Source organism: Engystomops pustulosus, chromosome 2 (assembly GCF_040894005.1).
Source record: "Engystomops pustulosus chromosome 2, aEngPut4.maternal, whole genome shotgun sequence".
NCBI classification, from domain to species: Eukaryota; Metazoa; Chordata; class Amphibia; order Anura; family Leptodactylidae; genus Engystomops; species Engystomops pustulosus.
Window position 1 is genome coordinate 17,919,563 of NC_092412.1, and position 19,677 is coordinate 17,939,239.

Genomic DNA, 19,677 nt, shown 5'->3' on the forward strand with positions numbered 1-19,677 from the left:
CCAAACAGGAGATGGTGGACACGCCACTGAACGACTGCCCATTTCACGCTGTATTTCTCAACTCATTGGGGCAGATTTACCTACCTGGTCCAATCACGATCCCGCGGTGCGTTGTCCGACGAGAAATCGGGCGTGATTCACTAAGGTCATGCGTCCGAGTTCCTGCAGGTGTCACTGCTGCGCCGAGGTCCGCCGGAGTTCACCTTCTTCTTCTATCTCATCTTGTAACCCATATTCTATCCAGGCTAGAGGTCTACCTCATCTACTATCCAGGCTAGAGGTCTACCTCATCTACTATCCAGGCTAGAGGTCTACCTCATCTACTATCCAGGCTAGATGTCTATCCCATATTTTATCAAGACTAGCGGCCTTTCCCATTTTGTATCCAGGCTAGAAGCCTATCCCATATTTTATACCATATTTTATCCATGATAGAGGCCCATCCCACCTTAAATCCAGGCAAGATACCTCTCCCAAATTTTATCCAGGCTAGACGCCATTTTCTATGGGGTTTTCTATAGAGGTTAAGCTATTAAACACATGCCACTTGTAGATTTCCTTTTGTTCTAGCTCCCAAAGGAACACTGATAATAATAGTATAATCAATTATGCAGTAAATAATTTTTTGACAACGAGACCTGTAACAGGAACATTGTAATGCAGTGCAATTGGATACACCAAGCCTCTGAAATGATAGAACTTAAAGTGATTCCTAAAAGTGTTTTCTAAATGGCCCCCTGATATTTCTACTATTATGTTGCCCCAAGTTGAAGTTGGGGCAGTCTATGTCCACTCCTATATTGTGTGGTGCCCTATAGCAGAAGAAGAACCCTGTCATAAGTATTGTATTAAGGGCCAGGAGCTTCAACTTAGAACTTTGACCTTTGGCCAACCATGATTGGTTTCTGAGGATGAGGTGAGAGAACATCACTGACCAAAACCATGACCATGAAGTTCCATAGAAGGGAATTTTACAGTATGAGCCCTTATGCTCCCCCATTCTCTTATTTGATGGGGTCAAGCCTGGATGAGTCAATTCCACCTTCCTCATATTCCCCTAGATCTAAATAGTTCTATTTCTTATCTACTATCTTTACCTTCTTTCCTTCATGTCTACCACATGTTGCAGCTTTCCTTAGATTCCCAATAGACCTCACGGTGTATACAGCTATTCTCCTGTGGTATATAACATCTGCAATATAAAGAGAACAAAATTGCATGTCAAGATTAATCTATGGAATCAGTCATCCAGTGGAATCCATGTGGGAGTGAGGAGCCGATTTATAGCGCTCAGCCCCTCGCTGCGCCCGTATCCCTGTCTGTACACTATGCAGCTCATTGCTGGAGACGGAAAGACTTGTGTAATCATCATACAGTAAGTAGATGAATTAGGAGGTGTGGACCGGATGTCAGGGATCTGCTGCCGACCAGTTATAGAACAAACGTAAGGACAATGCACAAGCTGTAGACACCTGTAGCTCCACACAAAGTGACTGTAGAGCTTCCAATTGTTGCAAGTTCCCCATGTGCCCCCCTTAATTCCATGTGTCAGTCTTTTAACAGTTTTTGTTGTTTTATCTCTATGTATCACTATGCTTAGTGGGACTCTGGTGACACACTTTCTATATTGGAGTCCATGTAGATCTATGTGTCAACCATCAGATCTTGCTACATGATGGACACTGGATATCCTCAAGTAGGGTCATAAAGTCCTGATCCAGACACAATTTATGATGTGCACTTAGCTTCTGACTAGAGATGAGCGAACATGCTCGTCCGAGCTTGATGCTCGGTCGAGCATTAGGGTACTCGAAACTGCTCGTTGCTCGGACGAATACTTCGCCCGCTCGAGAAAATGGCAGCTCCCGCCGTTTTGCTTTTTGGCGGCCAGGAACAGAGCCAATCACAAGCCAGGAGACTCTGCACTCCACCCAGCATGACGTGGTACCCTTACACGTCGATAGCAGTGGTTGGCTGGCCAGATCAGGTGACCCTGGGATAGACTAGCCGCTGCCCGCGCTGCTCGGATCATTCTGTGTCTGGATGCCGCTAGGGAGAGAGCTGCTGCTGGTCAGGGAAAGCGTTAGGGTGTTCTATTAGCTTACTGTTAGGCAGGAGTGATTCTCAAAGAACCCAACAGCCCTTCTTAGGGCTACAATAACGTTCTACTTTTTTTATTTTAATTTGCATCTAGTACCATTTTGTGAGGAATTAGCAGGGGGACTTGCTACCGTTGTGTTTAGCTCTTAGTGGCACACATATCCATAGCAAAGACCGAAGTGGGAAAATTCAGTAGGGGTTGGATTTCAATTAGGCACTAACTCAGTGTCATCTCATCTGGCATAGTAGTGTGCTTTGATACTTGGCTAGAAAATAGCCATAGGAGAATACAAAGAGCTTACTTACGCGTACAGTAGCGTTCTATATATTTGATTTCTGGTTGATCTGCTGGTGGCTGTACTTTCTGCAGTGCATGTACTAGCCAATTCTGAGCAATTTGTAGTGAGACTTGCGACCGCTGTGTTCTGCGCTTAGTGACGCACATATCCATAGCAAAGACCGAAGTGGGAAAATTTAGTAGGGGTTGGATTTCAATTAGGCACTAACTCAGTGTCATCTCATCTGGCATAGTAGTGTGCTTTGATACTTGGCTAGAAAATAGCCATAGGAGAATACAAAGAGCTTACTTACGCGTACAGTAGCGTTCTATATATTTGATTTCTGGTTGATCTGCTGGTGGCTGTACTTTCTGCAGTGCATGTACTAGCCAATTCTGAGCAATTTGTAGTGAGACTTGCGACCGCTGTGTTCTGCGCTTAGTGACGCACATATCCATAGCAAAGACCGAAGTGGGAAAATTTAGTAGGGGTTGGATTTCAATTAGGCAATAACTCAGTGTCATCTCATCTGGCATAGTAGTGTGCTTTGATACTTGGCTAGAAAATAGCCATAGGAGAATACAAAGAGCTTACTTACGCCTACAGTAGCGTTCTATATATTTGATTTCTGGTTGATCTGCTGGTGGCTGTACTTTCTGCAGTGCATGTACTAGCCAATTCTGAGCAATTTGTAGTGAGACTTGCGACCGCTGTGTTCTGCGCTTAGTGACGCACATATCCATAGCAAAGACCGAAGTGGGAAAATTTAGTAGGGGTTGGATTTCAATTAGGCACTAACTCAGTGTCATCTCATCTGGCATAGTAGTGTGCTTTGATACTTGGCTAGAAAATAGCCATAGGAGAATACAAAGAGCTTACTTACGCGTACAGTAGCGTTCTATATATTTGATTTCTGGTTGATCTGCTGGTGGCTGTACTTTCTGCAGTGCATGTACTAGCCAATTCTGAGCAATTTGTAGTGAGACTTGCGACCGCTGTGTTCTGCGCTTAGTGACGCACATATCCATAGCAAAGACCGAAGTGGGAAAATTTAGTAGGGGTTGGATTTCAATTAGGCACTAACTCAGTGTCATCTCATCTGGCATAGTAGTGTGCTTTGATACTTGGCTAGAAAATAGCCATAGCAATAGGATAGCATTGTTTGGTTTTAAAAACTCAAAAAAAAAAAAAAAACACAAAAAAAAACAAAAAACACAAAAAAAAACAAAAAACACAAAAAAAAACAAAAAAAAGTTAAAAAAAAAATAAAGTTATAACTCTCATTTTAAAAATGTTTAACCCGAGGGCTAGGGGTAGAGGACAAGGGCGGGGACGTGGGCGTCCAACTACTGCAGGGGTCAGAGGCCGTGGTCCTGGGCGGGGTGAGACACCACCTGCTGATGAGGGAGCAGGGGAACGCCGCAGAGCTACACTCCCTAGGTTCATGTCTGAAGTTACTGGGACTCGTGGTAGAGCACTGTTGAGGCCAGAACAGTGCGAACAGGTGATGTCGTGGATTGCTGACAATGCTTCGAGCAATTTGTCCACCACCAGTCAGTCTTCCACGCAGTCCACCCATGTCACCGAAATCGCCACTCCTCCAGCTCCTGCACCTCAGCCTCCTCCCCCCCAGTCTGCCCCCTCCCAGGAAAATTTGCCATTTGAACCGGCATACTCTGAGGAACTGTTTTCTGGACCCTTCCCACAGTCACAAACCACTTGTCCGGTTGCTGCTGAGCAATTTTCCGATGCCCAGGTTTTCCACCAGTCACAGTCTGTGGGTGATGATGACCTTCTTGACGTAGTGGAAGCGTGTAAAGAGGTGTCCGACGATGAGGAGACACGGTTGTCAGACAGTGGGGAAGTTGTTGTCAGGGCAGGAAGTCCGAGGGGGGAGCAGACTGAGGGATCGGAGGATGATGAGGTGACAGACCCAAGCTGGGTTGAGAGGCCGGGTGAACACAGTGCTTCTGAGACGGAGGAGAGTCCTCGACCAGAACAGGTTGGAAGAGGCAGTGGTGGGGCCAGACGGAGAGGCAGGGCCAGAGCTGGTGCATCAGCGCCAAATGTGTCAACTAGTGAAGCTCCCGTGGCGAGGGCTCTTGCGGCGAGGGCTAGATCTTCAGAAGTGTGGAGGTTCTTTAAGGAAACACCGGATGACCGACGGACTGTGGTGTGCAACATTTGCCAAACCAGGCTCAGCAGGGGTTCCACCACTACTAGCTTAACTACCACCAGTATGCGCAGGCATATGAATGCTAAGCACCCCACTCAGTGGCAACAAGCCCGTTCACCTCCGGCCGTGCACACCACTGCTCCTTCCCCTGTGTCAGCTGCTAGTCAGCCCCCTGCCCAGGACCCTGCCACAAAAACCCCATCGTCGCCTCCACGATCCTCCACAGCATCCACCAGTGTTCAGCTCTCCATACCCCAGACGCTGGAGCGGAAACGCAAATATAGTGCAACCCACCCGCACGCCCAAGCCCTTAATGTGCACATCTCCAGATTGCTTAGCCTGGAGATGCTGCCCTATAGGCTAGTAGAGACCGAGGCCTTTCGCAACCTCATGGCGGCGGCCGCCCCTCGGTATTCGGTCCCCAGCCGCCACTACTTTTCCCGATGTGCCGTCCCAGCCCTGCACCAGCACGTGTCAGACAACATCATCCGTGCCCTGACCAACGCCGTTTCTGACAAGGTCCACCTGACCACGGACACGTGGACGAGTGCTGCCGGGCAGGGCCACTATATATCCCTGACGGCACATTGGGTTAACTTGGTGGAGGCTGGGACCGAGTCTGACCCTGGGGCTGCTCATATACTGCCGACGCCGAGGATTGCGGGGCCTACCTCGGTCCAGGTGTTTCAGGCCTACTATGCCTCCTCCTCCTCCCACCCCTCCTCCACCTCCTCCTCCGAACTACCATCCGTGGGCACGGCGCCATCAGTCGGTAGCTCTAGGCACAGCAGCAGTGCCGTCGCTAAGCGACAGCAGGCGGTGCTCAAACTGCTGAGCCTAGGCGACAAAAGGCACACCGCCCAAGAGCTATTACAGGGCATCACGGCGCAGACTGATCTGTGGCTGGCACCGCTGAACCTCAAGCCGGGAATGGTTGTGTGTGACAACGGCCGTAACCTGGTGGCGGCTCTGCAACTCGGCAGACTGACACATGTGCCATGCCTGGCCCATGTGTTAAATCTGATAGTTCAGCGTTTCCTCAAGACATACCCCAATCTTTCTGATTTGCTCACGAAGGTGCGCCGCATCTGTGCGCATTTCAGGAAGTCCAGCACAGATGCTGCCACTCTCAGGGCAGCGCAGCGCCGCCTCCAACTGCCCGCTCACCGACTGTTGTGCGACGTGCCCACGAGGTGGAATTCAACACTGACCATGTTATCCAGAGTTTACCAGCAGCGCAGAGCGATTGTAGACTGCCAGATGTCAACTTCCACCAGAACTGGTAGTCAGGTCAGTCAGCTTCCTCAAGTCTACAATGAGGAGTGGACGTGGATGTCTGATATCTGTCAGGTGCTGAGTAACTTTGAGGAGTCAACACAGATGGTCAGTGGCGATGCCGCCATCATCAGCCTCACCATCCCGCTGCTTGGCCTGTTGAAAAACTCTCTGGTCAGCATGAAGTCGGAAGCTTTGCGCTCGTCACAAGAGACAGGGGAAGAATATTCCCTTGTTGATAGCCAAAGCACCCTCAGGTCTGTTTCTCAGCGCATATCGGAGGAGGTGGAGGTGGAGGAGGATGAGGAGGAAGAGGAGGAGAATGTTGGCGAGACACAAGAGGGGAGCATTGCTCAGACCTTCACTGTTCAGCGTGTATGGGCAGAAGAAGAGGAGTTGGAGGAGTTGGAGGAGGAGGAAATGGACAGTCAGGCCAGTGAGGGGAGTGAATTCTTACGCGTTGGTACTCTGGCGCATATGGCAGATTTCATGCTAGGCTGCCTATCCCGTGACCCTCGCTTTCAAAGAATTTATTCCAGCACCGATTACTGGGTGTTCACTCTCCTGGACCCACGGTACAAGCAAAATCTTCCCACTCTCATCCCTGCAGAGGAAAGGAGTGTGAGAATGCATGAATACCAGCAGGCCCTGGTGCACAAGCTGAAACAGTATTTCCCTTCTGACAGCGCTAGCGGCAGAGTGCGTAGTTCTGCGGGACAAGTAGCGAGGGAGAGTAGGCGAGCAGGCAGCTTGTCCAGCACTGGCAAGGGTACGCTTTACAAGGCTTTTGCCAGCTTTATGTCACCCCAGCAAGACACTGTCACCTGTCCCCAGTCTCTGCAGAGTAGGGCTGATCTTTACAGAAAGATGGTGAGGGAGTACGTAGCTGACCATACCATCGTCCTAAATGATCACACAGCTCCCTACAACTACTGGGTTTCAAAGCTGGACATGTGGCACGAACTGGCGCTGTACGCCTTGGAGGTTCTTGCCTGCCCTGCCGCTAGCGTCTTGTCCGAGCGGGTTTTCAGTGCAGCTGGTGGCATCATCACCGATAAGCGTACACGCCTGTCGACTGACAGCGCTGACAGGCTGACGCTTATTAAAATGAATAAAGGCTGGATTTCTCAGAATTTCCAATCTCCACCAGGTGAAGGAAGCTCAACCTGAATAATTGATCCACTCCTCCTCCTCCTCCTCATTTTCCTCCTTCTCCTCCTCTTTGTACAGTAAAGCAGAGGAAAATGGCTATTTTTTGACAGGGCCCACTGGCTCTTGCTATAGTACTTCATGCATTTAATTTTTCTGGAGGGCCACCTACCCGGTCCTCTGTTTGAAACAATTTTTGTGAGTGCCACATACAGGCACTCAATCTATTCCATTTTTCTGGAGGGCCACCTACCCGGTCCTCTGTTTTAAAAAATTTTTGGTACTGCCACATACAGGCACTCAATCTATTCCATTTTACTGGAGGGCCACCTACCTGCTCCTCTGGTTTGAACAATTTTTGGGACTGCCACATACAGGCACTCAATCTATTCCATTTTACTGGAGGGCCACCTACCTGCTCCTCTGGTTTGAAAAATGTTTGGGACTGCCACATACAGGCACTATCCAAATTAAATTGTCTCCATAGCAGCCTCCACACGTTGTCTCCATTGCTACCTCCAAAAGTCGTCCATATAGCTGCCTCCATACATCGTCCCTTTATCAAACGAGGTGTGTCAGGCAGAAATTTGGGTTGTTTTCATGGATTCCACATCAAAGTTGTTAACTTTGTCGCCACCCTGCTGTGTTATCCACAAAATATACTGGCAAACTTTTATCATTTACCGATATTATTTCAGCGCTTCTTGCGCATCTGTTTACATTCCCCTCACCCGGCATATCCTAAACTTATAAGAACGCTACTACACTTGATCTTATACAAAAGGTTCTTAGAAGTGCTGTTTGGGGAGTAGCCTATAGACAGGGGCTTGGATTGGCGAAAGCTCGCCTGGCAGCGGAGCGCCAGCTCCATGCCAAGATCCAACTAACATAGTTTTAACTGCAGCACCTTTAACCCCTTAACGCTCTGCGCCGTAGCTCTACGGCGCAGAGGTATAAGGGAAGTATGAAGAGGGCTCACGGGCTGAGTCCTCTTCATACAGAGGTGGGGGTTTTTGCATTTTGCACAAAACCCCCACCGCTAATAACCGCGGTCGGTGCTTGCACCGATCGCGGCTATTAACCCTCTAAACGCCGCCCGCAAAGTCGCGGGCGGCGTTTAAAAGACGGCGGCGCGCGGGCGCCGCCATCTTTTTTTCGATCGCCACGCCCCCGAACGTCATCGGGGGGCGGCGATCGGTTACCATGGTAGCCTCGGGTCTTCTCTTGACACGAGGCTACATGGTTTATGCAGGTTCGTTACAATGAGCCAGTGGCTCATTGTAATGTAAGACCTGCAAAAACGCCATATATTGCAATACTGTAGTATTGCAGTATATGGTAGGAGCGATCTGATCATCTAGGGTTATTGTACCCTAGATGGTCTAAAAAATAGTGAAAAAAAAAAGAAAAAAAAAAGTTTAAAAAATAAAAAAAATTAATAAAATATTAAAAGTTCAAATCACCCCCCTTTCCCTAGAACGGATATAAAACATAACAAACAGTAAAAATCACAGACATATTAGGTATCGCCGCGTCCCAAAATGCCCGATCTATCAAAATATAAAAACGGTTACGGCCGGCGGTGACCTCCGAGGCGGGAAATGGCGCCCAAATGTCCGAAATGCGACTTTTACACCTTTTTACATAACATAAAAAATGAAATAAAAAATGATCAAAATGTCGCACAGACCTCAAAATGGTAGCAATGAAAACGTCGCCTCATTTCGCAAAAAATGACCCCTCACACATTTCCGTGCGCCAAAGTATGAAAAAGTTATTAGCGTCAGAAGATGGCAAAAAATTTTTTTTCTTTTTTGTACACATTCGTTTAATTTTTGAAAATGTATTAAAACACAATAAAACCTATATAAATTTGGTATCACCGCGATCGCACCGAACCAAAGAATAAAGTAGGCGAAGAGTGAAAGTCGTAAAAACTGAGCCCACAAGAACGTGACGCACGTGCGGTTTTTTTTTCAATTTTTCCACATTTGGAATTTTTTTTCAGCTTCGCAGTACACGGCATGTTAAAATAAATAACATTACGGGAAAGTAAAATTTGTTACGCACAAAATAAGCCCTCACACAGGTCTGTACACGTAAAAATGAAAAAGTTATGGATTTTTGAAGTTGGAGAGCGAGAAATGAGCCGGAAAACCCTCCGTCCTTAAGGGGTTAATCTACTACTAGTTCACTGCCTCCATACATGGTCCCCTTATCAAACGAGCTGTGTCAGGCAGAATTTGGGGTTGTTTTCATGGCTTCCATGTTAACTTTGTCGCCACCCTGCTGTGTAATCCACAAAATATACTGGCAAACTTTTATCATGTAGCGATATTATTTGAGCGCTTCTTGCTCACCTCCTTTGGTTCCTCTCTGCCACCCATTGGTTTGAAGCCTGAGTCCATTTAGGGTATGTCGCCATGCCACTCTCTAGCCTGCTGCCGCTGCCTCTGCATGCCGTCCCCTATAGTGTCAGGGTCAATTATTGCATGTTTTAGATGCTATCTAGCTTCATTCGGTCACTCTGTCATGGCCATGCTGTTGCCCATAATTTTGGCATAATGGTGCGATTAGGCAGCCTCAGAGGCATCCATGCATGCTGCCCCTGCTGTTTCCTGTCCATTTCCGTGGTGTTTCCATCCTTTTCTGAGGTTCCCAGGTGTTTGGCCAAGCTTCCCTGTGCAGAGCCTTGGTCCCCTTGAAAAATGCTCGAGTCTCCCATTGACTTCAATGGGGTTCGTTATTCGAGACGAGCACTCGAGCATCGGGAAAAGTTCGTCTCGAATAACGAGCACCCGAGCATTTTAGTGTTCGCTCATCTCTAGTTGAAACCTCTCTTAACTTCACTTATTCACTAGGACCAAGTGATATTTGTGTCAAGCAGGGACACCCTAAAGACCCTGTAGTAGAAAAAAGTAGTTCAATACATCAGTGTTTTTTTATTCATCAGATGTATGATGAATAAGAAATGAGGTAAGTAAAACCATTGATGGTTTGAACTACTTCTGGAGTGCTTCTGGAATTTTTTCTATTATTGTATGAATAAAATTCTGATAACTGGGATCTTTACACGACATGCACCCAACCAAATGTAAGTTAGCTGTTGGCTGTTGCCACACTAGATGCTGTCCTATACTGACCATAAAGACCATGAAGATTATCCATCATGTCCAGACCCACAATATTCCCATTATGATCATCTCGTTGGATGCCTTAAAGACCGTTGATAGGATATGCTGGCCCTCCCTTAAATAGATCACATTGGCTTGGGTCCAACCTTCATATCTGAATTCCTATCCTTATACATGAATCCATCTGCTAGACTGAACATCTATGACACCCTTTCAACACTATTCTCTATTCATAATGGCACCCATCTGGGCTTCCCTTTATGCCTCATGACCTGGTCCCTTTTTGTCTGGCCACCGGGAGGCATCAAGTATTTTGGGGTCAAGGTGCCCAAGGATCTAGCAAAACTACACACTTAAAACCATCCCAGTCTTCATACCTTTGTCCTTCTGGCTGAAAGTCCAGAAATGCTTTGAATCCTTTGTCCAGTCCCCTTGCCACCCCAGAATCAATTAGGGATGTATTAACTCACCCTAAAGACCTTGGTGGGATGGGATTACCATACATTTGCCTCTACTACCGGCTACAGACCACTTGCATCTTCTAGACTTTTTTTTTCGCAACATCGGTTAAATTGGCCCAAAGGTTATGCCAAAGATAGCCTCCCATGATGCTTTAGACTTGGTCGTTGTCAACTCCTTGTGACACCTTTAACCCACCAAAGCCTATACATTATGTATGAAAAGAGTAACAGAGACAATCCCTGATAGTCCTCAAAGGTCCTTTTCTCACAAAAAGGACCTCCTCTTTTCATCTTCCCCTGGGATGTCTGGGGGTCCATTCCTTTCAGGTTCTTGGACAAAACCACTCAGGTTTGGGCAGAAGTTAGCTGGCAAAGTTATTAAGCACCTGCAGATCCTACTCCCACAAAAAAATCAAACACTTCTACTACTCGTTTAAACAATATAACAGCCTGTCTCACACTCTATCCGATTTTAGGCCTTAACTCCTCATGCGCTTGCTTTTGTTTGGGAATTGCTGGTCTTGTCTCAGTCCACTTCCACTTTTTGTAGGGCCTGGAAGAATGAATGAGGAAAATCCATTTTTCCTGCTTAATAGATGAAATGTCTCTTCCTCTCTCAATGGTCCACCATTACCTCCAGACATCAGGAACCAAGTTATAGGAGTCTCACCAGAAGGTACTGGGTGCCCTGAGTAACATTTGGTCCATGGTACATGATGTTGCAGTTACTATGATTCCTGAGGGGGTTCTTCTATTTAGGTTTGACATGACATCCTCTTAATATAAGAAGTTTATGACCCGGTACCTACTTCAGGCAGCTAAGATGATCATTCCTAGGAAATGGAAATCTGTTAGTAAGAAAGGTAGCCCTGACCCATGGGATGGAGGAACTAATAGCTCCGATCCGTGCAGACCACACCAGAAACAATGTCACTTGGTCTCAGTGACAGATGTTCTTGTCCTCTCATACATACCTCTCATGCTGTTCAGGATTAATGGTGTCAGTGATTTGGTGGATGCCAACTTTCACTACCTCCCCTCTACGACCCCCCCCCCCCCCAGATGAACCCCCCTTCCCCCCACGCACCTCCTTTCCTTCTCTTCTTTTCTCCTAATTCCTTTCTTTGTCCCTCTGTCATTCTTTCTTTCCTTATTCTTCAATGTTTTGTGTTTTCTTATATTTCCTTTGGTCAACCATATGTTGTGGTTATGATGTTTATTTCCATCTTAAAGTAATGTCCCCAATCTCTTGTTTCGTGTTGGCTGATCTCCCGGTATCACCCCAAAAGTCACAGATTGTAGCAGCCATTTTATCAACTTGACTTTTATTAACTTTAATCTTTCCAAAAAAGTTGAGTAACTAAAAACTTTAATTAAGGAAAGGTACACTGGAGATGCAATTTTTCTTTAACCCCATAAAAGGATGCCCAATCAATGTAGAAACCTACAGAATTTAGATAAAAGAGGAACCTTCTCAGATTACACCTGAGACAGTTGTATGGACTACATAAAGCAAGTCCTAAATATAGCCATTAGATAATGGTAGGAGTAAATTTCTTAAAGGCTTAGCCAGTTGAGACTGATCTCTCCATGACCCATTTGGTCACTGTATCAAATTTAGCTTAACCTTTATTTTTTCCAATTAGGGTTGTCCACAAGTTGGTTTCTCATAATTCATAGTAAGGCTGAAATTTCATGAAAGCCATAGCTTAGCTCTTGCTTGTTCTTTTGGTTAGGTCTCTGCTTTTTTTTCTTCCAGTACGAGGATTTCAACCTTTTTCTGGACTATTCTCATAATGTTCAACATCACTGACGTCACAACTATGACAAGCAGTCAGATCGTACTGATCGTAAGAAGCACCTTGCTCATCGTGATGCTTCTGTCCTTCTGTATCTTTCTTTACTTTGTGACCATCATCTTGTATGTCTTCTGCACCAGTCCTCACATCCGGGAGAACGCTCGCTATGTCCTCTTTGTCCACATGCTCATCAATGATGCATTGCTACTAACTGTTCTAATATTCCTTTTTCTTGTGGTTATATATGTGGTTTATATCCCTGTGCCCATATGTTATACCCTTGCCACTTTTTCAGCGAGTGCATTTAGGGTCACACCCTACAACTTGGCCGTCATGTCATTGGAACGTTTCTATGCCATTTGCTATCCACTAAGACATGCAGAAGTTTGCACAATGCAAAAGTCTCTTTTGGCTATCGGAGTCATGTGGATTCTGACTCTAATTCCACAACTGATTGACTTTGTGGCCATGTGTTACTCAATGCCAAATAATTTTTTCTCCACCAGCTTGATATGCACGTGGCAGACATTTGCAAGGAATAGTTTCCAAGTTACGTCAAGGTCCTTGAATGAAACTATCACTTTCACCTTGGTGGGATTGGTCATCTTCTACACCTATGTCAGGGTTATGATGGTGGCTCGGAAGATCGGATCTGGAAGGTGTTCTGCATTCAAGGCAGAGAAAACTGTCCTGCTTCATGCCCTACAGCTCGGCCTTTGTATGATGTCCTTCACATCTTCATTCACTAATATATATTTGAGGGATTATTTCTTCTTCATACCAATAACTAACTTCTTATTGTTCATGTGCATTCCCAGGTTCATCAGTCCTTTAATTTATGGTGTAAGGGATGAAGTTTTTCGGAAACATATGAGAAGGATGAACTTCTCTGTATAGGATGGTTTCAACCACTGTATAGTCCAACTATAGATAGATAAATGGAGAGCTATGTACACTTTGGAGAACATTTACTTACCCGGTCCTGTCGCGATCCCCAATCCGGACCGTCCGATGAAGATGAAGTCCGGCACGATTCACCAGCATCGTGTGCCCGATATCCTGCATCTGTCTCTTCCTCGCTGAGATCCGCTGGAGTTCACCTTCTTCTTCCTGGTTTATGTGAGTGCATGTCTTGCGACACAATTGCGATGTTAAATCCTGTGCGTTGTCCGAATCTGTCAGATCGTCCAACGGCCCGCCCCCTGATTTGTGTCACGTGAAAACCGGCGCCGATGCGCCAAAATCTGTTCGTGTGCGCCAAAAACCCCTGTTAAATGCGACGCAACATGGAAATCATTGGGAAACCCGATGAAAATGCGGCCCGCGGACCCTTAGTAAATGTTCATCTTTGTGTGTGTGTCTAAATGTCCAAATCATTGAAAACATGCAGGAATCTAAAAAACATAATCAGTTTAGACACATGTACCCACATTTATTAAACGGATGAAGAACACTTCCAAAATTGGAAACTTGAAAAGTTGTAACATTGAGTGGTGAAATCAGCAACTTGGTAAGTTTGGCTTTGAAATGGGATATTGCTTAGACCACATCCATGGGATTTGGATCTCAATTGTGGATCTTCTCATTTTAATGGTTAATATTTCAACAAAAGTTTTTGTATTTCTTTAAAAAAAAATTTCTTCCTTGGTGTAGAAGATTATGTGGTAGCACGTGGGACTGATAGATAAAGGTTGATAAGTGCCACTCTCAAATACTTTTTCTGCTTTGAATATTTCAACAAAACCTGCCTATATATATAGATCAATTACAATTGACTACACTATCACATCAGAGTGCTTCCTTCTCAACTCATTTCAGATCTCTTCATCCTCCCTCTTTCTCTCCTAATATGCTTTTCACATTGAAGTATCTGCTGAATTTCATCTTGCCAGAAGCCCACAAGGATGTCCGATTACAAATAAGCTCTATTGAGAGTAGAGGAAGAGAAGTCTGTCCTATCAGCAAGGTCTCCTCCCACCAGCTTAAAGGGACTTCACATTTCTAGACAGAGATTGCACAGATTTAAGCTATTAGAGATGATCTCTCTCCAGAAATGGGACTAAAAATGACTACATTTTGGTATATTTATCTCAATCAACTCTTTTGCTTTGGTGTAAAAAATTTCAGGAAATTGGGATCAAAATAAAGATACTACATGTCCTCCTTCACCTTCCAGGTGGTCATGAGATAATCAGTTCTTGCATGTTTGTGTGTGGTTATGAAGCTTCGAGGTTTCTGTTGCATGCCCCCATGATGAATTAATGAGAATTGGGTTTCTTACACAAATTTGAGCCGAGGTAATGGTGGATACAGCTATACAACGGTAAGTAGAAGAACTTTGCATCATGGCAGTATGGAAAGTTCTCAGCTTGCAAGTTGCATTTCAAGATATACAATGAAGAAGACACCTGATTGTAGAATGTCCTTAATCACTGGATGAATGTCCAACCTCTGTCCACTGAAAATATCTGACTGGTTCAAAACCCATCATGAAAAACCAGGGACACTTACTCATAGATCCAGGCAATCTTCTTATATTTGTTATCCATGGCCCCCTTTCTTCTAAAATCAACTTTTAAAATCATGCTAATGAGCCCAAAGGGCTGTGGGGGCCTTCCTGTCTGATCTTAGGGCAGCAGAGGAAGTTTTAGCACAAAGGGGGAGGGAGGAAGTGCTCCTGCACAGTGTAACAGCACAAAGGGGATCTTGTAACCTTCCCCTCCAGAGCCCTAGAATGATTTTAAAAGTTGATTTTAGAAGAAAGGAAGCAATGTATAACAAATATGAGATTACCACAGTCACGGTGCCTCAATGTATGAGTAAGTGCCCCTAGTTTATCATGCTTCATTTTGATGGTAGATTTCCTTTAAATGTTTCAGATACCCTAGAAATTAAAATATTAGACAAATATAACACAAACAAAGAAATAATGCGTAAATATATGTCAAAAAATTATTGTCCCCTAAGTCTAATAACTGGTTTGGCTCTCAGCAGCAACAGCTTTAATAAAGCGCTTGTGATAACGGCCTCTGATCTTAACAGGATTGTTTTAATTCCTCCACATTGAAGGTTATCAAGCACAAATCGCTTTTTTTGATGTCATGCCGCTACATCAGGAATAGGAAACTCCAAAGTCTTCAATTTGTTCCTCTTAAAGTGTAATTGTAAAGCTATATACCAAATTATTATATGTGATTTCCGCCTTTGAAAACAAACAGAATGATGTGCTGCCCGTCATTTTCTTTCTGGCATTTTCTCTTCTGAAAGTGTTTCACAAAAATCTTTCTCACCAGAGGTGAAGTGGGTGGAGACTAAGATCTGTCAGTCTATGCCCTCAAGCTGAGGCCAGTTAGCTTGCCCACAGATCCCATGATGCCTTGTGTTCTCACTCAAAGTAATTTAGCATTAAATCCATTTAGTTTCCCACCAGTAAATCCACTGAACAGTGCACATAAATGTATGGTATATGGTGTATACATATACATGTACCATACATGTATGGTAGATATATATGGTGACAGCCTGGCAGCTTCCATCACAAGGAGGAGTAGGGGACATGTACAGCACATACAGGATGTATACGGTGACAGCCTGGAAGCTTCTATTGTATGGAGAAGCAGGGAACATGTGCAATATCCCCCACCAGGGCATAGCCTTTTCTTGCTGAAGCCGGGGCCCGTAATACCAGAGTGGTTGGCTGTTGCAGCCTTGGGCACGCTATGGTCATGGTGCTTGGTATACGGAACGGGGGCTTTGTCCACAGTCTGGCAGGTCTCCAGCAAGTGGTATATGTAAGAAAATGAAGGGAGAGGCTAATGGAATAGGTTAACTCACTGGTGCAACCTTGATGTGTGGATAGGGATCTCTGGGTGCTGGGGGATGGGGAGCCCATGATGTTGAACAGCCTGATCCAGGGATCACTAGGAGGCTCGTTGTCCAAATCAACTCATGGTTCTTTATTGGAACTTAGACAGCAGGCAATGGCCTTTAACAACAGCAGAACTTCAGCCGGAAGGAAATAGCTGGTCAGAGTGCAGGTCTGCAGAAAGATATGCTCTCAGCCTGGATAATAGCTTCAGGCTGGGCTAGTAAAGATGCAACAGAGCCTAGTCTCTTGGGACTAGCTAAGGTGTCAGACAGCAGGCCTGTGGCATCTCTGCTTCCTGGTCTGGAACACTGACTTCTGCAGCACTGAGTTCTGGCCATGTTCTCCCACTCATAAGGTGGCAAGCACTTTTCCAAGCAGCACACTCCTTCCTACACAGCAATTACAGAGCATTCAATTGGATAATAACATTACAGCTCCATTACAAGATTACCCATGTTGGAGGCCTCCTAGTGAGGTGTTCAGGAGAGGAGAGGGAGAGGGATGCTTTTGCAACACCTACCTACCCCTTTGCATCTGCAGAGGAAGAAATCATAAGTAAACCAGTTACATGAAGTCTATAGCCTGTGCTGAGTAAGCAACTAAGGGTTAATAACTTATCTGCATAGAGCACAAAGTGCCAATGACAAGGCGGGGGAAGAGAGCAGCATGAGGAGAGATACATAGAAAGTTCTGTAGAATCACAGATGAACGCAGAACACATCCAGCCCTGCTACATACAAGGACATCTCTGTCACATGACCTTCTCCGTTGAGAGCAGGGAGCCACTCGCCTCCCATGAAACCAACTGATAAACTATGAACAAAGTACGGACTCCAGGGCTTGTCAGCACAAAGAGAGAAAGCAGCCATTGCAGCTCTGAGGTAATCTGAGGGTATAGCAAAGAAACTGATGGAATTAGGTAACAAATATAATAGGCAAAGTTGTTTTACATTCCAAGAGCTATTGACTTGTGGAAAAAAAAACTTTACAGTTACTCTTTAAGCCATTCAGAGGTGGATGTTCTGGTTTGTCAAAGATTATTGTCCTCAAAGGCACTTCCTCTTAAGGCCACAAAGAGATGACCTGATATTTTCTTTAAGGATTTGTTGATGGACAGCGGAATTCTTCCAGGTCCTGCCCCAGACCATCACACTACCACAAACACCATGGGGGTCATTTACTAAGGGCTCGATTCGCGTTTTCCCGACGTGTTACCCGAATATTTCCGATTTGCACCGATTGTACCTGAATTGCCCCGGGATTGTGGCGCACGCGATCTGATTGTGGCGCATCGGTGCCGGCATGTGCGCGACGGAAATCGGGGGGCGTGGCCGAACAAAAACCCGACGGATTCAGAAAAACCGCTGCATTTAAAAAAAAATGTGTGTCGCGAAAATTTCACTCACCTTCATCCTGGATAGGCTGGTGTATTTCGAGGCATTCCAGCGGACTTCAGCGCAGCAGCGCCACCTGGTGGACGTCGGGGGAACTGCTTTGATGAATCCCGGCCGGACCCGAATCCAGCGCAGAGAACGCGCCGCTGGATCGCGATTGGACCGGGTAAGTAAATCTGCCCCCATGTTTTACTGTTGGCATAATGGTCTTTTTCAATGCTTCTACCCAGGATGTCACATGACTTACTTCTCCTAAAAGTCATAAAGATGTTTACTGGCAAAACTGAGACAAGGGGGGATATTTATCATACATATGATCGCCCCACCGCTGCAAATTCACAACCTGATAGATCAAGAGGCTTCTGCCTCTTGATGTATCGGGCTGCCAGCAGCGCAGCGTTTATCCTACGCGTATGAAAAGTCGCCGGCAGCAGCGAGCAGCGTCCGGCCGCGCCCCCCGCTCGCCCCTTCACGCCCCTTCACGTCCCACTGGCGTGAAGGTGGCGGATTGGGGAAAATAATCACAAAAGCTAGCAATAAGCTAGCATTTGCGATTATTTCAGGGCCTCTGCGCCACTGGCGGTGCGCAGAGGTCCTGATAAATATGCCCCAAGGCCTTTATGTTCAGCAGTGTTAAATGTTTTGGTCATTTTTGCCCAATCTCTTTTTTATGGTAGAGTCAAGATCACTGACCTTTTCTGAGGTAAATAAGGCCTGCAGTTTTTTGGAAGTTTTTTGTGTTTTGAACCTTTTCCAAACTTACTTTGTTTTTATTTGTTCCCAGATTACCTTGGATCTCCTTATGATGCCTAGACTCTGAGAATCTTTTAGTCTACTTCACTTCGTCAAGCAGGCTGTTTTATTTAATGGAATCAACTACTCAAAAAACAAAAGAAAACCCTACAAATTCTCATCTCTGCTCCTCTTTATGTTGATTCCAGCGCTGTCCGCCACTAGTCATGACTCGCAGGGATCACTTAGAAAAGAAAGTTATAATTAGCAGCACAAAGCATGGGGACAAGATCTCCAGCACTCCAGGCTGCTAACTACGCATGCCCTTGCCACCTCCCTCTCCAATATTGGGAGCATGGGAGAGCAAGGTGACGTCATGCAAGAGGCATGAAATCACGTCTCGTGCGTTAAGTCAACTTCCTCTCCCAGCATAGGATAGGGATGTACAGGGGTGGGCATAATTAGCAGCCCGGAGAACTGGACACCTTGTCCTCACACTCAGCGCTGCTAACTATAACTTTCTAGGTGATCCCGGTGTGTTAAGAGTAGCAACGGACAGTGCCAGGATCAACATCAGAGGAGCGGAGGTGAGAATTTGTAGGGTTTTTTTATGTTTTTGGGTCATTGATTTCCTTTAAACCACATCTACCACCAGGATGAAATACTGTATGCAAATGAGCTCCATTAACACCTTGAGAGCCTGGGACCCCTTGGGCTCATTTGCATACAGTCCTTCATCTTCGTTTAAGTGCTTTCTCACTTGAGAACAGATGTGGCAGTAATCAGTCCTGGGTGAGGTGAGGGATATTGAACTGAGCTTCCCAAAGATGTGAGTAAACAAATGTAACCCCATAAGGAGGCAGCATTTTTTCTTTTTAGTGTTTCAAATTTTTTGCTCACCACTCCTCAAACTAAAGGAGCAGACGGCCGCGCATGACCGTCCTGCTTCATTAATTTCTATGGAGCTGATGCAGATCGGTGATTGTGGCACTCGGCAATTTCCATCAGCTCCATATAGATGAATGGAGAAGAATGGTCACGTGTCGCCGTCTGACGGATGGGTCCGACGGAGGGGTCCGACGGACCACTCACGATCTTTGGTGGTCTCAGCACTGAGATCCACACTGATCAGTAATCCACTATCCCGTGGATAGGGCCTAACTTTAGTTCATGAGAAAATCCCTATAAGTATCCTATGATACATGATGGAAAAAATGTCAAATGCGGTAAAATTGAAAAAACACATGTGCACCACTAACTTGTGGACTTTGTTTTTACAGCTTTTAATATACACTACAAACGACACCTCCT

At 45.6% G+C, this 19,677-nt stretch overlaps 1 protein-coding gene across 1 annotated transcript; it reads left to right on the plus strand.

Annotated features, from left to right (window-relative positions):
* The first annotated feature begins 12,369 nt into the window (after positions 1-12,369).
* LOC140117012 (odorant receptor 131-2-like) lies at positions 12,370-13,269 on the plus strand. Its single transcript, XM_072133443.1, has one exon. It carries the CDS (start codon positions 12,370-12,372, stop codon positions 13,267-13,269), a length of 900 nt encoding a protein of 299 aa, XP_071989544.1.
* Positions 13,270-19,677: the final 6,408 nt, after the last annotated feature.